The sequence below is a fragment of the Notothenia coriiceps genome, unplaced genomic scaffold, assembly GCF_000735185.1.
Source record: "Notothenia coriiceps isolate Sejong01 unplaced genomic scaffold, NC01 NC01_scaffold00011598, whole genome shotgun sequence".
NCBI lineage: Eukaryota > Metazoa > Chordata > Actinopteri > Perciformes > Nototheniidae > Notothenia > Notothenia coriiceps.
The window spans coordinates 153,136-174,204 of NW_011344299.1; the positions used below are offsets into that span (position 1 = coordinate 153,136).

Consider the following 21,069-nt stretch of genomic DNA (forward strand, 5'->3'; position numbering starts at 1 on the left):
AGCTATAGCACAGAGATCTGCGGTAGATTCTTTTGGTCTGTGTCAACAGCGTTTGGGTCAAAGTTCAGCCTACTGGGCAAAGTTTCTATCGTTTCTGTTACACTGAAGAAGGTAAGACTAGTCTTGATTTGTGACACTGTTTTGTATTATAATTAACTGATTTAATCTAATGTGCTATGGGCTTTTTAATACTGTAAAGCATGGACATGTTTATTGTATTATCACAGGTAAAAGGTGTCCCTGCGGCATAAAGTATGTGACCAGAAATATGTAAATGTTGATACTCCTTTGTAAGATGTAGATCTGATCTGTTCATTATAATTCCAAGTGTTTGTTGGTGTGTTTCTGATCCTCTCTGTGTTGTTGATGAGATATTAAAGACTGTTACATTTGAAATCTGGCACAAATCAGATGTAAAGTATTTACTCAATGTAGTACATTTCAGCCAACTCACATGGTGCATACATGCAGTGGTAGAAAGAGATAGCAAACAGACCCTAACTCTAGAAGTTTGTTTTCTGAGAGTGGCCCCAAAAAAGGGGGAAAGGTTGTGGGAATTTATCCCAGCTAACTGGAGCAAAGAAATCCTCACAATGGCTGAGTTGGACTTCTGCCTTGCAGTGACAGAGAACACGCTGCAGGGTGTGATGCAACTGGATTACGTGTTTCATTCAAGAAGCTGAGGTAATGATGTACATAGGTTTTTTTTTATACAAGCACATTGTTTGATACTTGCAGTTCTTTGTTTGAATTGGTTTATACGCTATATTAGATAGACATGCTGTTTATTATGAATTGTTTTAATCAAAGAAAGAAGTCTAAATAAGTCAAACTTATGGAAGATATATATAATGAAATCGTTTTTTAATGCGTTAATGTTTGCGATTCATTCTGAAGCTCTGATTGACGTTATCTTTCCAATAATGTCCGATGCTAATTTTTTTAATGTATGTTGGAAAGAAGACATTTGGATTACAGCAAAAGTAAGAACATTTTCCAATCTGTTGAATTCTGACTCTCAAACTGAAATGACCTCCGAGTGCCCAAAGAGAGGAGGCGCTAAGATGAGGCTTGGCCTTTGGAACATCAGTCTGAAACGTTCAGCTGACAATTTTTTCGAAACACGTCCTGTTTTCAAGGTTTCTCTCAAAATCTGAACAGAATGAGGATGCTGAAGAGAGCTTCTGCACTCCTCCTGAGAAGAGGAATCACAACTTATCAAAGCAGATTGTGCAGAAATGGTAAATGCATCCTTTAATCATATCTATATTAAAAACTGTATAACGTATAAAAGAGGGATGATAATAATGATGATTTAATTGCACATCTTCTCTTAGAAAGCCTCTTCAGAGTTCATTCATCTGTGTCTGAGGCGCTGGCAGAAAACCAACCAGTGGTTGCTCTGGAGAGTACTATTATCACACATGGCATGCCCTATCCACACAACCTGAGGTACCCCGTTTAAAGAGTCAGTCAACTCTGACAGCAGCAGCTAAAAGTTACATAAATCATTGAAAATTAGTGCTACCAATGTTTTAATGCAGCACAGCGAAGGAGGTGGAGGACATTGTGCGATCTGAAGGAGCCACTCCAGCCACGGTTGGAGTGATCGATGGTGTCGTCCATGTTGGTTTGTCGTCAGAGGAGCTCGACCACCTGGCCCGCTGCAAGAGCTCCATGAAGGTGTCCCGCCGTGATCTGCCCTACGTCGTCAGCAAAGTGAGACCACAACACAATCACTTATTTAAAAAAAGAATCACTTTCTAAAACCTGAAGGCCGACCTGGTCGCATCAACTTATTCTAGTTCAATCTATTTACTTGTACTCTAATATAAAATAAACACATCATATGGAAAGTAATGCAACTGCAGGAGAGGAAAAATAATACTAAAATACTTATTCAGAGTTCTCGCCTATCTATACAAATAATACATAACATTATTATTAGCATTATACGAAAAAAAGCAAACAGAAAACAGTAGGAAAAGACAGAAAACAAACAACAAAACAGACCTAAAATAAGTATATATGGACAACCAACAAAACTATCTTGCAAAAAATGTCATGAAGAAATTAGAAATATCTTAAATTGAGTCCTATGAGCTGACAAGGAAGTTAACAATTTCAGTGTCATATTCTGTGAGCTTTGAATATCTTTTCACTATTGCTGTCCTGTGTGATATTTTCTCAGGGGCTCTCTGGGGGAACAACCGTGTCGGCCACGATGATAGCTGCACATCGAGCTGGCATCCCTGTGTTTGTCACAGGGGGCATAGGAGGAGTTCACAGAGACGGAGAGAACAGTAAGCAGGTTTATAAGTACTAAAATAAAAACAGACTCACTGACTGGATTTTTTGGCATCTTTTCACATGGAGATTCAACAATGTGTCATAAGGTGCTATTTTATGTTAAACTGGATTTATTGATAACGATGAACAATTATGAGTTAACATTATTCTTTGGAGGTCAAATAAATGCCTGGTGATGGGATAGTTCACCCTGATTTAGGTCTCCATGAGCACCGCAATAGACACCAAAACGTTCAGAACAGTACTGTAAGTTCTGTTTGTACATAATAAGATATTATAATTTTACTTTTTATGTGAAGACTTACCATTGGTCATGATTATTCCTCCAGGTCTGGACATCAGTGCAGATCTGACAGAGCTCGGCAGGACTCCCATTGCAGTCGTCTCTGCTGGTGTAAAATCTATTCTGGACATCGGTCGCACCCTGGAGTACCTTGTGAGATATGAGATAAAAAAATATATAAAATCAATGAAATATAAGAAAGATATTGGGCTGTATTATATTCCTGTTATTGCATATATTTTTAGGAGACACAGGGTGTCTGTGTAGCCACCTATGGAGCGTCTAAGAACTTCCCAGCCTTCTTCTCTCCACAAAGCGGATTCACTTCTCCTTTCCATGTCTTCAACCCTGAGGAGGCTGCCAAACTTATTGGTATAGGCTACTATCAATTCATATCCTTAAAACACAGATTCAATGTCTACTATTTATTTTAAACTATTATGAATTTGTCTCTTTTGTGTCGTTCAGCGAGCACTCTGTCCCTGGGTCTCCAAAGTGGCGTCCTGTTAGCCGTGCCCATCCCAGAAGAGCATGCAGCCGCCGGCCAGCTGATAGAGGAGGCCGTTCAGGCTGCAGTCACAGAGGCAAGGTACAGAGAGTCGCTGCTGTGGCTTATAATCTGTTGAACTTTTGTTTAATCAACATTTCAAAACGAGTTCAGAAACGTAAAGATCTGTCTGGATCTCTGGACTTTCTGTATTTGTTTTGTTTTTCAGTGTTAAAGGTATAACAGGAAGAGATGTGACGCCGTTCATTCTTCAAAAGGTCAACGAGCTGACTGAAGGAAAGTCCCTTCATGCCAGTATCCTTCTGAAAATCTGAATTATTCAGATTCAGAGCTCAAGCTCAAATATCAAATCATTTTGAAAGGAAAAGGCACAGTGAAGTCTGATAACGTTTTTTCTCAAAGGCCACACAATGTTTCCAAGCTGTATAAACACGTACAAAATCCGTAACTTCTTTTGCTCTCAGACATTGCTCTCATTCATAACAATGCTAAAGTTGGCAGTCAGATAGCCCGCGCACTGTCACGACAAATGACTGAGAGAAAGTGCAGAGGAAACACCAATCGTCATGGAAAACACTCAGACTCAGATATAGTGAGTATAACAAATGTACAATGGAGGATTTTGTCAAATACTGTCACACTACAGTACCCACAATGCTGTTCTCTTACAGGTTGTCATTGGAGGAATAAACGTTGATTTTATTGCAAAAGGAAAAGCAGAAACACTTATTGTAAGTTACATTAATTCAATCTACTGCAGATCACGTAAAGCCAGATTAATGTAGTTTACTTCTGAGAAATAATGTGTTATCTCTTTCAGTTTGGACAGACGAACCCAGGAAGTGTGTGTCAATCATTTGGTGGTGTAGGACGGAACATCGCTGGTGTGTTTTTATCTGATTATGTACATGCACATGTTTTCATACGGACTGTGAAACAAATTGTCCCACTCATTTTCCTTCCAGACTCTCTGAGTCGATTAGGCCGCAGCCCTCTGTTCATCTCAGCTACTGGAGCTGATTCACACAGCGAGGCAGTGCTACACTATTGTAAACATATGGTATGTAAACATCAACAGTTGTTTATCACCAAGCATGATTCAAATAGAAAAAATTATATTAAAGACTGAAACTTGAAATACTGATTTTGAAAAGCCAGTTAAAGGATTTGGTTAGAGGTTCATCATTTTAGGAGTGAATTTTGTTTACATTATCTGCCTTTTTCATTTCCTTGTAATACATACACCAAGGGTATTTCAAAAAGCACTCAGACTGTACTCAGGTCTCACTTGAAATTAAATGTTAAAGCGACTTGCTGATTTAATACAATATATAATTTGTTTTGCTTATATATAATAATAATAATAATAATAATAATAATAATAATAATACATTACATTTATAAAGCGCTTTTCCTGGTGCTCAAAGGGCTTGTTAATGTTAACCTGACTTTTGGTCCTTATTTCTGTAAGAACACAAGTGGTGTGGCCAGGTTAGAAGAGCAGAGCACGGCTACGTACTGTGCTGTCATCACTGCTAGTGGAGAACTGAGTCTAGGATTGGGAGACATGGACATTCATCAGCAGATCACAGCGCAGTATGTAAGTATAACAAGCCTCTATTTTAGCAAGGCTACAGACAAGGATTTGTGATCAAATTCCATACAAATGCAGGTAATTCGCTCCAATTCGCTCCAACACTGTCCAACATGGAGTCATTTTCCAGTTTCCAGTTCTGAATGTGTATATTTATTGTTTTATTTTACACTTCCAAAGATTTTTGAACTGATTATTTTTAGGGTTGTACAACAAAATAAGATTACAAAAATTACAAATTGCAACCCAAGTTTGTTTTATATATATATCTATATTATTTTTTCGACGCACCTCTTGTTCTGAAATGTGCTATGGAAATGAAGTTTAATGACTTAATATCTGTTGGTAGGTGTCACAGTTTGAGAAGCAGCTTTCATCAGCCACCCTCGTGTGTCTGGATGGAAACATCCCTGTCTCCACCATAGACTATGTTTGTTCCATTGCCAAAAAACACAACATCAATGGTAAGCATGGAGAGATGTTCACTATGAATGATCATGGTCAGAAGCTTTCATTGACTCTAATACAACACAATCAATGTGTGTCACAGTTTGGTATGAGCCGACAGATTCAGATAAAGCCTGTAAGCCTTTCCTGTCCGACGCCTGGAAGTCCCTTTCCTATTCATCCCCAAACCTGGCCGAGCTGCGCACCATGAACAAAACTCTGGGCCTGCCCACACCTGAAGGTAAAGTGTATTTATTGAATCCGTCATGGTTTAACCCCTAATTTACTTCTTTATCCTGGCAAACACATAACCCAACATACAATGACCAGACTCAGGGACAGTTTTATCCAACAGGCCATAAGAATGCTAAACTCCTGAGCTTACACTATTTTTATTATTTTTTGATGTGTTTTTAAAGCCCTTTGAATCTTTCAACAGTGTGTGAAGTTAGTGTTCTTGGGAAGTAGTGTCATTGAGGATGTGGTTTTGTTTTGTCTTGTGGGTTGAAGTGCTGCCTAGCTCTGTTGAGGAGGTGCTGAGTGTTGCTGTGGCTCTCTCACGCCCTCTCCTGGAGCATCTCCACTGTCTGGTGGTGACTCTGGGGGAGAGTGGGGTTCTGGTGTGTGGAGAGCATGAAGCCGGCTCTGTCAACCTGCAGCCAAGGAAACAGAAGAAGGTGAGGGCAACTTATATTCAACCCTTAACTTTGGCTTTTTTTGTTAATGTACATACATTTTGGAAAGGGTGTAAGCTGGTTTTTTCCCTGAATTTTAGAAGATCAACTCCAGTGAAAAACTCAAAAATTAAGCTGTGTAACCAAAACACAGTCACTGAGGCCCTTTGAGGACAAAGCCCCCAGAGAACCCCATTATAACCACAATTTGTGATTCTACTACCATTACAGTATATAATCATGCGTTTTATAACATTGGGCTATCGATCGGTCCATGGCTTCAAAATGGTAGTTTAGAACAAAATGTGTGTTATTTTCCTCAAAATAATAGTTAAAATGCAGCCAAATCAATGCTGTTGCTAATCAAACACTAATTGCATACTGACGTGAAAAAAAAGTGAACATTTTTATTAATATATAATTTTTATAAGAATTTCTTGACATGGCTGTTCTCTAACAAAATCAGAGGAACTTTTGTTAGGTGAAGCATTAGCTTTAAACTGATGATAATTACGTTGAGGATGATGATAATTCAGATGATGATGATGACAACAGTGAAAGTGACAGTTAAGTGAACTATACGTTTGCAGAAGAGGAAGCTCTGTGCTGTCCACTACCCGGCGCTGACAGTGACGGCAGACGAGACCATGAATGTGTCAGGAGCAGGAGACAGGTGCTGGACATTTAGTTGACCTACTACACATTATTTTTTAATTTCAAACTTTCTTTCTGCTTCTGTTTCATCCTCTTATTTCTCATGAACTTTTTCTCTCACTTACAAAATGATTGTAACTCAACAACATTCAAAACTAAACAACATTTATCCCTTCCCTGTCTGCAGTCTCGCAGGTGCTTTGATGGCTGGGATCCTCCGGCAGCGAGACACAGACAGCTGTGTTCGGATGGGGCTCCTGGCTGCTCGTCTCTCTCTGGCCTCACCACATCCTATCGCCCCAACGCTCACCTTCGAATCTGTGGATCCCAACAAAGTCAAGACTCAAGAATGGCCAAAACCCAGCTTCATGTGGATTGATTAAAAATGTTAAACACCATTTAAAAACCTACCTGGGGAAAAGTAGAAAAGTGGGTCTAATAATATGCATTAGTTTTTCAAATATTTTTGTCAGTTTGATAATTTTAGGCCTTTTAGTGTGTGATTGGATTGTAAAGCGTGATGTATAAAGATTCTACATTAAACCATTTAATACACATTTGATATGATATTTGATATTGGTCTAAAGACAAATAACTTAAACACTTTCTTGATTACAAATCATTGTGAATAAATTATAAAATGGTATAAGGTAGCCTGATGTGGTGGTTTATTTCTTAAAAATAAATAAAGATACATATTTAACAGGAAAGATAGATATAATACTATAGTCATTTTCTTGTGTTTTTCCTGTTTTCTTGTTCTGTAATTTAACTCCTAACAGTCTTTTTATATTTATTAACTTAACTAAAATCATTAGTCCAATGTTTTCTGTCAAAAAAACGTACCTAATATCAAAAGAATAAGAATGGTCACCCTTCAAAAAAGGAAGAAAAAAAAGAAAGAAAATGTATTGGCATAATTCATTGACAAAAAAAAGTAACAGTACTAATAAAACCATAATAATATTACAAGTAAAACTTTACCAGCAAATGTTCTTTCCTACATATTAAAGAAAAACACAATACTTCAGTTCTTATCCATAACCAGCATCACACTCCCTTTATCTATCTGGAATATTATTTGTAAATGCACCCTCCAGTCCCACGCTGGCCCCACTTCAACCGAAAACGTCATTTCCCACAAAGCATCTGTCCTTCAGCGCAGACTCAGTTGCTATGAACACTTGCCCCACTCCCTCCTCCCTACTTTAATGCTAGCTAAGATGGTGGTTTGAGCGTAAATTGTCTCCACTATACCAAGAAAAGAAAGGGGCGAAACATCTCTATAGCCTTTTAATCACAACAGAACAACATAACTACGGTTATCTTAAGTGACCGGTTATAGGAATTTTGACATTTCAGACACATAGGCTAGCAGTCCCCGCCCAATTTGGTGTGACTCCCTTTGGAGAGGAATCCTAAGCTAAATACGGACAGGGTAAGTAACGCTAGCCGAGATGCTAGTTGGGCTAGCCAGCTTCCATCCTGCCATAATAAATAAAGGACAGTTGTGTGTATGTCACTATTTTACACACGGATAGTGGAGTATTCTCTGCCCAGTGTCCAGGTAATCTGAATGTCGTGAGAGCCATGTCAATTGTTTATAGTGCCAACAACTTGTTCCCAGGTTAGCATTAGCTTGTGTAGGCCTCATCGTAAACTCTGATGAGAATGTAGCATGCTAGCTATGCCGATGCTAGCGGTCAGCTTTAAGCAAGCTGTCAGTTAATATGTGAGAGAAGGCGTATCGTTGTGGCAGAGGTATTTTAAAATGTCAGTATGGAGTAAATAATGACCTCTGTGTTTTGGTTTTGTGATTACACTCACAACTGCTCCTGGATACTTGCTATTAGTTAAACCGGCTTCTTTCACCAATTCGCGGCTAATGTTAGCTTAGCCTAATGTTAGTCAAATAACATCTGTCATAATGTACGATCCAGTAGAGAGAGAAGCTAAAGTTACCCGCTAGGTACTCAGGCTTCATACACGACTTTACCAATCAGCTGGTTTCTGTTAGGGAAGCAGGAGAACTGTGACACTCCTGTACGTGTTAATGTATCAGTGAAATGTTGGCACATATTTGAAAATGTTGGCATTTCCCTGTTATCGTTTAACTCAGCTGTACACTGTCAGGTTTGATCAATCTGGGTTTATCATGAGCTGGCCTAGTGGCTGCAGTGTTGTCGTGTTGAAACCGGTGTGTAAATGCTAAAAGAATAAGGTCTCAACTGTACATAAATGCAGTTGTTTCCCTTTTGACGTGTATCATGACGATGTGTCAAATACTGTCAACCCTTGGAAGATGCCACAACATCCGCATTATCCCTTAAACATGATGACAGCTGTTTCGACTTGTTTTCTAAGATATACAGGCTGTGGTCTTTTATTAGGGTAGTCTGCATTACACGTATACAGTATGTCACAAAGCCCTGTAATGATTAAACCTTTGTGGAGGTTAACATGGATATTCAGGATATGTTTGAAATGTTTCAAATTAATGTTTATTTAACTCAATTTCTGGAGGCTTTTGCTTTGCAACCTATCAGAGCCGAAGTCTATTTTCTAAATGTCTAATTTTGTTTGATAAGTCGATATTCAGAATACTTTTAATTTCAGACTTGACTAATTGTTTCAGCTGAAATCTACTGAGAGCCATTTTCAATATTTGTGCTACACTCTGTGGCGGAAATGAATGAGACGAAACATTAGAAACACAATGCAGTTAACCGCCAGTACAATGTTTGTTGTAGTTTGTCAAACCACAGCCTATAAATCAACCATGCAGTTGAATCAACTCATCTCTTCAAAGTTTCATCAAAACGGTGTCAGCAGATTAACTCGTTGACTGTGGCGTTTCCTTTGCTGATAAAATGTGAAATGCATTTTGGTGTGCTCTGTCTGATATTGTGACCTTGGTGGTCATATCGTCGGTTTCAGAGGCTTTACTATCCAGCCATGTGTCAGGACGACAAGTTCAGCTGATATTATGTTGAATCATGTCATGATGGAGCTTTTAAACTTTGTTTGTTTTTTCAGCCTTGTGCTCTGTGACCAGCTTCGACGCTCACCATCGCCGTGCCATAGGATGTCCCACAGCCCTGAGATGAAGGACGACCCCATGGAGTGCCCTCTGTGTTTGGAGCCGCTGGAGATTGATGACGTCAACTTCTTCCCCTGCACCTGCGGCTATCAGATCTGCCGCTTCTGTTGGCATCGCATTCGCACAGACGAGAATGGCCTCTGCCCCGCCTGCAGAAAGGTGAGGAGATGATGAGATGGATATGAAGGCAGAGGAACTCATCACGACTGACAGGGGATTTTTCTTTAGTGACAACAGAAGGGATGATGATGCCTGTGTCCAAATATTAATCTGGGGGAGAGATACACTTTGGTTTTGCCCTCTAAAGCAGCCTGTTAGTTCAAACATTAGCTCATAGTCATTTACAGTTTACAGCCTCAACAGATTTGATTTTAATTGCACACAAATAAGACAGAATCAAATCCAGAAAATACGAAATGTGTTTCTTGAGAGTTCATGAAGCCATTGACTTAAAAAACAGACCTCCCCTCAACGTTCGGATAAAAAACTAACAAGAAAAGGAAAATCTGAAAGACAACATGAGGAATGAACCAATTATATAAAAACAAAGAAATAGTTTTTAAATAATACTAAAGAAAATAAAACATTCTGCTTGTACATATCAAAACATGTAAAGTAATCATGATACTATACTAATAAATCATATCAGATATATATATCATACATGATGTTCAGCTTGGCTAGTAATGTCTGTTGGACTACCATGTTGACAACCAAAGGCCTCAGTTACTCACTAACCTTTACGAAACAACTAGAATAGTATAATTGTTTCATATGTTTGATATCTCTAACATATTTCTCCTCTTATGTGTAGCCTTACCCAGAGGACCCCGCTGTGTACAAGCCCCTGTCACAGGAGGAGATCCAAAGGATAAAGAACGAAAAGAAGCAGAAACAGAACGAGAAGAAGCAGAAGGTGACAGAAAACCGAAAGCACCTGGCAAGTGTCCGAGTGGTGCAGAGAAACCTGGTGTTCGTGGTCGGGCTCTCGCAGCGACTCGCCGACCCAGAGGTGAGTTCAGGGGCGCTCCAAAAGCTCAGTGGTTTATGCTCGATGTGACTTAATAGTGTTGAAACTGTTTTAGCTTGATGTGAATATGGCTGTGACAAACTGAAGTAAACGGCTGCTAGATTTATTTTGGATTATTCTGACAGTCATTCTCAAAAATACATTCGTATATTTAATGCACATTTTAAAGGCCTTTCAGTGACAAGCTCCCTCTGAAGCCTTACGTTTCATTATTTTCTTTAAATGTTTTTAAGAGTTCACACTGCACCCGAAACTTTGTGATAAGTGATATATTTTGTTCATTGTGCTCACAGGTCCTAAAACGACCAGAGTATTTTGGGAGGTTTGGGAAAATCCATAAAGTGGTCATCAACAATAGCACATCATACGCAGGGTCACAGGTAAGAGGTTCGATGCCATCTACAATATGTATCCAAGATGTCTGTTTCTGAATAGGACCAGAACATAATCAATTAAATGTTTCTCTTTAACAGACACATGTTAACCCCTTTGTTGTAAACACATTATTTCTGTCTTTTTAGTTATTTTAATTGCATATCATGTCGTTTTCCCCCCTTTTTCTTTAGCATATCTTTTCTTACCCGTCATTATTGCAATGTGAGGAATCAATGTTAGAAATCCTTATTCATTGCTTTCCTGGAATACCTCTGTAAACAGAGTCATTCCGCTTCAACGGATGTGTTTGCCTTGTATGTTTACTTACATTTTCTGTTTTTACAGGGGCCGAGTGCCAGCGCTTATGTCACTTACATCCGCTCTGAAGACGCGTTAAGAGCAATACAGTGTGTAAACAACGTGGTCGTTGATGGGAGAACACTCAAGGTGAGACGTTAGAAACTGCTTTTCTCATATGTATATGATAAGGAGTTTTATTTGTATAAAAGCCATGTGATAACTTTATTCTATATTTATTTCTCTGTAAAATGTAAACATCCTTTAACTCTTTATGTTGTGTTCGGGTCTCCCGTGACCCGTTTCAAGTACAAATGATATAATAACTACATCGGAACAAGGCTTCACGAAGTCCTCCACAACAGCTATATAAACACTACAAAACAGATTTTGACAATTTTAGCCAAGACGGAAAATCTCCAAAGAAAAAAGTGTATAATTTGGTGTTGGGGTCTGGGGAGGCCCGGCAGAATTGTTTTGGGTGACTCGAGGTCAAATTTGGCCCAATCAAGATTCACCTTTGACTTTAGACACCCCTCCCCCTCCCCCTTCATCCACTGTAACAATCATTTTTTGCAACCTGGTCCGCGAACACCCTCCCTCTGCCCCCATCCCCCCACGGGAACTCAACCTTTCTCAAAGAATACACTAACACTTGAACCTGAACACACACATGCACGTGTGCAATATGTGGTGTAATGTGTTTTGGGCCATAACATTAAATCAACAGGATTGTACGGTTATGAATGCATAATAAGTTAGTTATGACCTTATTGGATGATGGCCATTTTTTTGTTGTCTTTTGGACTGAGATAAATCATGGGTCAAAATGTACCCGCCAACACCATGAACGGTAACAGCTTTCAAACACAACACAAGGGTTAAACAACCCGCTTTGTAGGATTAAACCAAAAGTCCTTGAAAGAAAAGTCCATAGGCTTGATTGACGAGTGTGTAATGGTCTTCTCTTTTTGTTCTGCTACAGGCTTCTTTAGGCACAACAAAGTACTGCAGTTACTTTCTTAAAAGTATGCAGTGTCCAAAACCTGATTGTATGTATCTACATGAGCTGGGGGATGAAGCAGCTAGCTTTACAAAAGAGGAAATGCAGGTAAATAGTTGTTTCTTTTTGTGAAATGTAAAACAAATTGTCACTCTTTGCTGTATGTGTTGACCATGGGTTATGCTCTTTATATTAACGAAAGGATTCATGTTGACCAATAGTGTGTCTATTTGTTTTTAGGCGGGAAAACATCAAGAGTATGAGCAGAAACTCCTCCAAGACCTCTATAAAATTAACCCTAGCTTTCTACAACCTCCAGCATGTGGAGCCGAGAAGTCAAAGAGCAAATCCAACTCCACACAGAGGTTGGTTTTGTATTGATGTCTTCCTCTTCTTGCTTCCCCTGGTGCAAAGCCTCACTTCTCTGCTGCTCTCTTTGTGACAGAAGCAACGGTAAAGATGGCTGGCCGACGCTGTCAGGACACAGCAAACTGTCCAATGGGATTTCAGAGGACCGCAAGTCTCCTCCGCTGCTAGACTTTCTAGACCAAGAAGGCATCACTTCAGACGGGCTAGACACAGACATGGGTTCTGCTCAGTGTTCTGCGCTGTCCCCCTTCTCCTCCAACTGCGACAGTAACAGGTAATGCACACCACTCTAAAAAATACTGTTTTATTTATTCTTCAAAAAGGTTTTCAGTTCATTTGTATCCAAACATGTCTCTTGTCTGTCAGACTACAGGGATGTTCTCACTAATATTATTTTTCAGTGTTATAACAGCAACTCCTTAAATTACATTTCTCTTAACTAAGAAATAGTTTTTTGATTCTGGATGTAACAGCGATGCAGCCATAGATTAAATTCATTTAATAATGTATCTACTTTTCAACACGTTTCCTCCTTGATGTTAGGGCTGTGCAATTAATCGTATTTTAATCTCATTACGATTCTGGCTTGCAACGGTTACGAAATCAACGTAATCGCCAAGGCACACTTATTATTTTTATTTAAAAATAAATACATTTAAAATTAAAAATTTTGAGTTGATTTATACTAAAAGTTCAGGGTAATCCACTGTTAAAAACATACTGTTCACATTTGGTTTTTTTCAATAAATTGATGTTTTCAAAGTAAATGGATCGTCGTTTTTAATAATCGTGATTTCAATTATTGACCAAAAGAATCGTGATTATGATTTTTGCCATAATCGCACAGCCCTACTTGATGTATTGGTTTGTTATTAAATACTAATAAAGTTGTCTGTCATTTGAATTTGCAGTCCCAGTGATAAACCAGAGTCGATCGGTATGATGAACGGAGAAACTTTCCAACAGGTAGAAACAATAACAATCATTTGTACCATGCCTTTACTCTCAGTTTTGTTTCGGTTACATGATTTTAAAATGAAGGACGATCTCACAAGCCCCTTTTTCCTCCCTCTTTCTCCAGATGGCCTGCAGTGACTCCCCCTCTCCCCCCCCGGGTCTATCAAAGCCCAGCCTGGTAGTGCCCATCAGCATGTCAGACCTCAGCGCGCGCTCACCCTTCGAGGGAGCGGCAGCCGAGTCCCAGTCGCTCTTTTCAGACAACAGCAACTTCAGACATCCTAACCCTCTCCCCGCCGGCCTCCCCCCCTTCCCCAGCTCCCCCCGCTGCAACTCGGACTGGCCCATGACCCCCGAACCACAGAGCCTTTTCACGTCAGGTAAAGTGGAGATTTAAACATTTCGTTTGTCTGTAGGGTTTTTGGTCTGGTTTCAAACAGTGAGTTGACCTGTCATCAGTGTTTTCATTATACTGTGGCCATTGGCATTAAACATCATAGCATTGACTGGAATAGTAATGTCTCCATAATTTAGGTATTTTCTGCTTATTTCCCTGGATTATAAAAATGGTGGAGACTTGGCCATCTTAATAATATAATAAAAAGACACATTTTATGGGAAATTAGCGAAAAAAAGGCATCAATTGTCTAGGGCTGCTCGATTATGGCTAAAATCTTAATCAAGATTTATTTTGGTCAATAATTGATATCACGATTATTAAATACGATTATTCATTGACTTTGAAAACATCCATTTATTGAACTTTAAAACAAATACAAATAATAGTTTGAACAGTATCTGTTTAACTGTTGATTACCCTTAACGTATAATTCAACTGCAAAACCAATACAAAAATAAATGATACATTTATATTCACATTTAAATAAATAATATCAAAAATAATAAAGGCCAATAAACAAGATCAACAAATATTTTGGAGCGCAATTCAATAAGCTACTAAACATATATAAATATGATAAATACAAATTAATTAGACTAAAATAAATGAGATCAAATATGTTGCAGTGCACTGCCACAACCTAGCAAAGCAAAATAATCATTTTTTTCGATGTTGTTTTCGTAATTGTGGCAGGCCAAAATCGTAATTGCGATTTAAAATACGATGAATTGCACAGCCCTATAATTGTACCTGTTGGGTGTATCCCCGTAGTGTCGACAAAATAATCTTAGTAATTTAAAATGACCCTTGTGCTTGATGGCATCCAGCATGGAGAAGGAAACAGTGTTTATTTGTGACACCGTTTTGAATGGTGCCTTTTAGTAAGCAATTATTTGAATGGGAGAAATTTGAATGGGAGTGACTGTTTTTAGAAATAATAACATCGAGACAAAAAAAAGTCCTCCTCAACACTTGTATCACACTTGCAATTTATATATCTTCATATTTGCATGTTTTTAGAGTTTGTCATCATAAATGTCTTAAAGAAGAGATAAATATTGAGTAGAAATAAGAAGTGGACATCCTTTTTACAAAACAAGAGGGTTGGCTTTAACCCGCAGTAACCCTCATTGAGCTGGATGTTGTGTGTTTGCAAACTGTGACCGAAAATGTCTATTCTTTGTGACAGTTACAAAGTTCTTTACGGGGAAAGAAAACAAAGAAAACAATTAGAAATAGAAATGTAAAACTATAAGAAAAATACAAAGTGTTTGGAAATGTTTTAAATAGTAGAAAGTCACAGAAGTAGCCTCTCTGGTGTTAAAGGCTAAGCATCCCAAAGTCTGGAGACTCGAGGCTAATCATCAATTAGCTGAAGAATTCCCACGGCTCGTCAGTTCGTACTTTCTCACATGAAGAACGGCTCCATAACTCCTCTCTCCTCTCTCCTCCCTCCTCCCTCCTCACAGACACAATACCAGTGTCTTCCTCCACAGACTGGCAGGCGGCCTTTGGCTTCGGCTCGTCCAGCAAACAGCAGGACGACGACCTGGGCTTCGATCCGTTCGACGTCACTCGTAAAGCCCTGGCCGACCTGATCGAGAAGGAGCTGTCGGTGCAGGATCAGTGCCCCTTGTCCCCGGGGCTCCTCTCCCACAACGCTCACAGTCACGGCCTGCCCCCCATGAACCCGAACGCCTCGCACCACTTCCCCAGCGGCCTGCCTCGCCTCCCCCAGCTCCACCACAGAGCCATCTACAGCTCCTTCAGTTTCCCCGGCAGTCACAGCCAGGCCAGCCAGCAGCAGCTGCTATCCTCCAGACACCCCTGGATGGGCGTCCCCACACGAAATAACCTCACACACTTGAACCACTCAGCCAGTGCTGCCTCACACAGTAATTACCTGGACCTGAATCTGCCGCCTCAGCACAACACAGGGCTGGGCGGGATCCCCATCTCAGGTACTGGATGCCTTTCTGCATGTTAACACTGAGTTACGTTACACGTTCAAACTCTTATCTAATATCACAATTAATATACACTGCGGCCTTGTAGCATTGTGATAAGTGATGGACAGTAACTGAGTAAATAAACTAAGTACTTAAGAAGAATGTTGAGGGAACTTTGACTTTACATTTGACATGTTTTGCTATGTTATACTTCTACTCCACTTCATCTAAGAGGGGAACAGTATACTGTTTACTCCACATTCATCGCACAGCTGAACTTACTAGTTATTTTACAGCTTAAGATTTTACAATGAAATGTATATCAAACATTTACAAAAACATATCCTGTGTTTTTTAATGAACCGGTATGTAAAGCTCCTCTAGCAATAGCAGTACAAGTATGTTAAAGCACCAGTGATTATAATCCAATTATCTGATTTGATTAATAATAATATATTTAACATAATAATTGACTTTCTGAAAGGAGCCATTCTGCCTGAAAACTTCAGGTATTTATTTCTCGGACGTTTACTTGTAAATTGGTATTTCCTTCGTTAAGTAAATGATTTGAGTTCTCGCTCCTCCCATTGATTGTGATACTTGTTTCAATGAGTGTTTATTGACCTCACAGAGGGCATGCTGGTAGATGCAGTTCTGCAGCTGACCACTAGTCGGCAGAAAGTGACTGATTCTCCTCCTCTCCTGCAGAGAACAGTGGCTCTATAGAAGGCTTAAATGTGAAAGAGTGGCAGGACGGCCTCAGAGCTCTGCTGCCCAACATCAACATCAACTTCGGGGGCCTCCCAAACTCCTCTTCCTCTTCATCCTCCTCATCCTCCAACAGTGTTAACCACATCGGGGGCCCGATGGGGCCGGCAGGTCTCTCACACAGCCTGAGCTGGGAAAGCCCAGCCAGCTGGATGGACCCTGCCATCATCACAGGTACACACTGTCCCTTTAAGGCAGTTGGTTAGGAGACACCGTTTCTCACGGCACATCAAAGCTGGACATCAGTTTACTAAAATACCAGACAAAGAAACTCTTTCCCACAATAAAGAGGCTGGAATCCAAAAATGTGTGACATATGAGGAATGAAGTAGTTTATTTAATGTAATTTAATAATTAATATACTTCTTGTTTTGGACTTGATCAGACAAAATAAAGGATTATAAAATGCCATGTTGGCCTCTGGATCATCCATTCGAAATAAATGTATAAAACAACAAATACAATAAAAAAATAAACAGCATAAAACTCACTCCTGGAAATAAGTAGTTGGTAGTTTGCCGCCTCATTTACATAACACTACGTTATTAAATCATACAGATATAAATGAATGAGTTGACATGGTCTCTGATGTCATAGAAAACGATCAGAACCCTTAAAATCCCTGACATCGGCATAACTGTAGCTATGTCCGACTAAATAAAGAACCTTGAAAAGATAACAACCAAAGCCCTAAGAATATAAAAACCACGGAAATGAACTTCAAAACTTTGTCCTGGTATCCTCATCAGATCCCAGAACTATGAAAAAACACTTAAATCGAAGCAATAAATTAATTCACAAAAAACTAAACAAAAATACATGAAGTTTAAAAACAACCCTCAAAGTGTTTCTGTATCTCACCTTGTGTTTATCCCCAGGTATCCCGGCGTCAGCGGGGAACAGTATAGACTGTCTCCAGGACGACAACCCCCCCCACTGGCTCAAGTCTCTGCAGGCTCTCACAGAGATGGACGGTCCGGCCTGCTCTGCGATGTCCGCCCCCCCCCAGCCCCTCCACAGCAGCCTCCTGGACGCCCACATCCCCCTCCACCACAGAGCAGCCAGCAGCTGGGCCTCCCTACATGCACACCCCAACCCTGCCAGCCAGTTCCATTCCACCCCACCGGCTTCCAGAACCGCCTTCAGACCCCCCGGACAGCCGGCCACAGAGCTGCTACAGAGTGCCGCTGTGGACCGCCACTGAACACAGACTACACCCCCCCACTTTATACCCACTCATCCTGTACCCCTCCCCTCAATCCAATACACACCAATCTGCAGAGTATGAAAAATTATTAACAAAGTAACAAACATGCTTTCTTCTTTTTCTCTTCCTCATTCCCTTACGTCGACTCCCAGGCCCATTTGTTTTTGTTTGTGGCGCACAAGTCATCGGTCCTCTTTCCATGCGACCATCATCACTCCTTAGACCTAGTTCTGGGCGCCACATGGCATTCATGATGTAGCTCGCTGCTAACGGAGAGCACAGGAGACAGTTTAGCACCGAGCGCCCAGCGGTGACACCAGAGCTAACACCACAGAGAAACAAATGAGCTGAAGGGAGGTGTTTTTAAAAAAAAGTAACTAATGATTAAGCATGAACAACATTTATGTTTCTGAAAGGTGACGATTCGTTTTCTCGAGGAATTAAGCAAGCTGTGAATCTGCTCTTGAAGCTTTGCCCCAAAGACCCTCATCCTCCCCACTTTAACTGGGTCAACCCTAACAGCCAAGTTGTGAATAAGAGGTGAGAGAGAGAGAGCGAGAGAGAGAGAGAAAAAAGGGGTTGGCGCTTCTGAGAGTGTTTTTAAAAGAAAAGCTGAGATTTGGTTGTTAGAGTGAATGCAGATGACAGGGGAGTTGAGGGCACAGGCTATGCATGGACTCCCTGTTCGGTGGGGACACAGAAGGCCGGCCTGAGAGGCCACTTGGCCCACTTTCCCTTTAGTGGAGGACTCCCACTGGCCCTGTCCTGCTGCAGGGAGAATGCTGCTGAACCTCTGTATCAGAGGATAGAGCACAGGGCAGCAGGGAGAGGGTGGCACACATCCTAAACTCTAGGGTTAGACTCTTACTCACAGTGCCACTGTGTGGTGCCTACAGTAGCTACCCCTAACATGGACAGCCACCACGAAGAGAAGACAAAATGGATGAGGATATGTCAAAGATACTAAAGAGGGTAGCAACAGGGTTAGCAGGTCCCTTTGTTGGACCCATGAGGGCTTAACCGAGGCCTTAAAACAGACAGCTGAGAGAAAGGAGCTTGAGTGATTGGAGGGCGAGTCTAGCGTCAAGGATTGCTGAAAAAAATGCAATATTGTATGACTTCAGCAGCTGTATGTGAGGGTCCCAAAGGAAGGGGCTGCAAGACAATTCCAAGTACTGTAGCAGTGATTTAAAAAGCTCTCATCCTTTCTAGGATTTGAGACCGACCTCCGACCACCGCCTATTTTCTTTTTTGAATTCTTAATTCTGATCTATGTTCGCTCTGTCTCTTTCTCTCTCTCTTACCCTCCACTCCCACCCCTCCTGCTGTTCCCTATTTAACAGTATTTCACAAAAATGAACAAAATCATCCAGGAGAATCCAACAGTCATACAGTGGGTTTTAACATGATGTTGCACATTAAAAAAAACAAAAGTGAGGCGCTAAAAGGAAGTGAACTGTCCTCTGCAGGTCTGGAAAAATGAACCTTAAATAAAACTGAAAACTCAGAGCTGGTGTTTGTCTACTGTTGTGTTCTCAGCGACCCCGTTTCAAACATGTAGACTTATTAATATTTAAACTTGAAAGTACTCACCGCCATACTGTGTATAACTCCCGAGGGTGGTCACTATAAATCACTCCTGCTTGTTGTTCCAATGTCTTCCACTAGAGGGCAGCTGGCTTTCTGTCAGTGATGAAGCTCTGCAGTCAAACTTCAGTCGAGCACACACTAGATTACACAGAATGATACCACACTTTCTCAAAGACACCATGTTTAATCACACTGGATAACAATTACAAGTGGTTACTATGTACATTAAATAATACACACAACTATAATGCAGATATGATTTGTTCTCTCAGTTGTCAGGGCTATATGTGTGTTTTCAGTGGGAGCAGAGCATGCGTGCATATGGCAGAGCTTCAGTCTGCAGCTCTGCTCTCTCCCAGCCGATGCAGCAGTAGAAACCTGCAGAGACTCCTGTCCTGTAGCTCTGCTGACAGACACAGGGAGGAGCCAGTCCATACAGGGGCTTCAGTGGGTATCTGAATCAGGTGACTCGATACACACATTTTACATCAATATTGTTTTGCAGTCTGCAGTGGGCAGAAGGACAATCCAAAGTTGTCAGTGGATTGGGGCTGCAATTTAATAATGATTTCCTTATTGATTAATGCGTTAGGACAATGATTTGACACGACAAGTTTGGACAGTTTTGGTCTGTAATAATGCATTAAAAGCATTTACTAGCAGGATCTATTTTATGAAATAATTGATTTATAAGACACTATACTGTATTTATAAGCAGATATAAAGACAGATATGTAAGTGTCAATAATGTTCAGGTTGGAGTAGAACTTCTTAAACAGGTTTTATTGTATTATTACAATGTGTTATAACAGGATTATATATGTATAAATATATACATGCAGTATGTGTGTCTAGTGCTTATCCGACTGGCCCACCACGGTACCGCAAGTAAATACTGCTAGTAAATTGTCGACCGGGGTGGGGGGGTTCCAGTGACTTATCCGACCGGCCCACTTCAGTACCGGACCATCGGGATTTGTCCCGATGGCCAGTCCGCCACTGCTCTTGTCCCTCTATTTTGGACTTATAGTTTTAGCCCCTCTAGTTCCCGCTCCTCTGGTTTCAGACCCCTGTTACAGACCTCTCTGTTTACAGCCCCTCTTGTTGTAAAAACTCTGGTTTCAGGCCCTCTAGTTACGGACCCCTCTGGTTTCAGGCCCTCTAGTTACGGACCCCTCTGGTTTCAGACTCTCTGGTTTCAGACCCCTCTGGTTTCAGACTCTCTGGTTTCAGACCCCTCTGGTTACAGACCCCTCTGGTTTCAGACTCCTCTGGTTACAGACCCCTCTGGTTACAGACCCCTCTGGTTTCAGACCCCTCTGGTTACAGACTCCTCTGGTTACAGACTCCTCTGGTTTCAGACCCCTCTGGTTACAGACTCCTCTGGTTACAGACCCCTCTGGTTACAGACTCCTCTGGTTACAGACCCCTCTGGTTTCAGACCCCTCTGGTTACAGACCCCTCTGGTTACAGACCCCTCTGGTTTCAGCCTCCTCTGGTTTCAGACCCCTCTGGTTACAGACCCTCTGGTTTCAGACTCCTCTGGTGTCAGCC

The 21,069-nt window shown here is 40.8% G+C and overlaps 2 protein-coding genes across 3 annotated transcripts; both read left to right on the top strand.

Annotated features, from left to right (window-relative positions):
* The first annotated feature begins 43 nt into the window (after nt 1-43).
* Nucleotides 44-7,116, top strand: LOC104946800 (pseudouridine-metabolizing bifunctional protein C1861.05). Its single transcript, XM_010772686.1, has 20 exons — nt 44-111; nt 622-684; nt 1,140-1,241; nt 1,338-1,452; nt 1,545-1,719; nt 2,192-2,303; nt 2,640-2,746; nt 2,839-2,965; nt 3,062-3,182; nt 3,310-3,395; nt 3,566-3,693; nt 3,773-3,832; nt 3,922-3,985; nt 4,067-4,161; nt 4,573-4,701; nt 5,045-5,159; nt 5,246-5,383; nt 5,653-5,819; nt 6,407-6,489; nt 6,658-7,116. Exons 3-20 carry the CDS (start codon nt 1,163-1,165, stop codon nt 6,851-6,853), a joined length of 2,097 nt encoding a protein of 698 aa, XP_010770988.1. The 5' UTR covers nt 44-111; nt 622-684; nt 1,140-1,162; the 3' UTR covers nt 6,854-7,116.
* A 556-nt stretch (nt 7,117-7,672) lies between these two features.
* On the top strand, nt 7,673-19,432 carry cnot4a (CCR4-NOT transcription complex, subunit 4a). 2 transcript variants are annotated; one of them, XM_010772684.1, is made up of 13 exons: nt 7,673-7,908; nt 9,507-9,729; nt 10,385-10,582; nt 10,894-10,980; nt 11,321-11,422; nt 12,258-12,383; nt 12,516-12,640; nt 12,721-12,918; nt 13,556-13,610; nt 13,726-13,981; nt 15,471-15,962; nt 16,659-16,892; nt 17,597-19,432. In XM_010772684.1, the coding sequence occupies exons 2-13, from the start codon at nt 9,556-9,558 to the stop codon at nt 17,920-17,922; spliced, it is 2,373 nt and encodes a 790-aa protein (XP_010770986.1). In that variant the 5' UTR covers nt 7,673-7,908; nt 9,507-9,555; the 3' UTR covers nt 17,923-19,432. The 2 variants fall into 2 exon arrangements, with proteins under 2 accessions (XP_010770986.1, XP_010770987.1); XM_010772685.1 differs by having other exon boundaries at nt 12,724-12,918.
* Nucleotides 19,433-21,069: the final 1,637 nt, after the last annotated feature.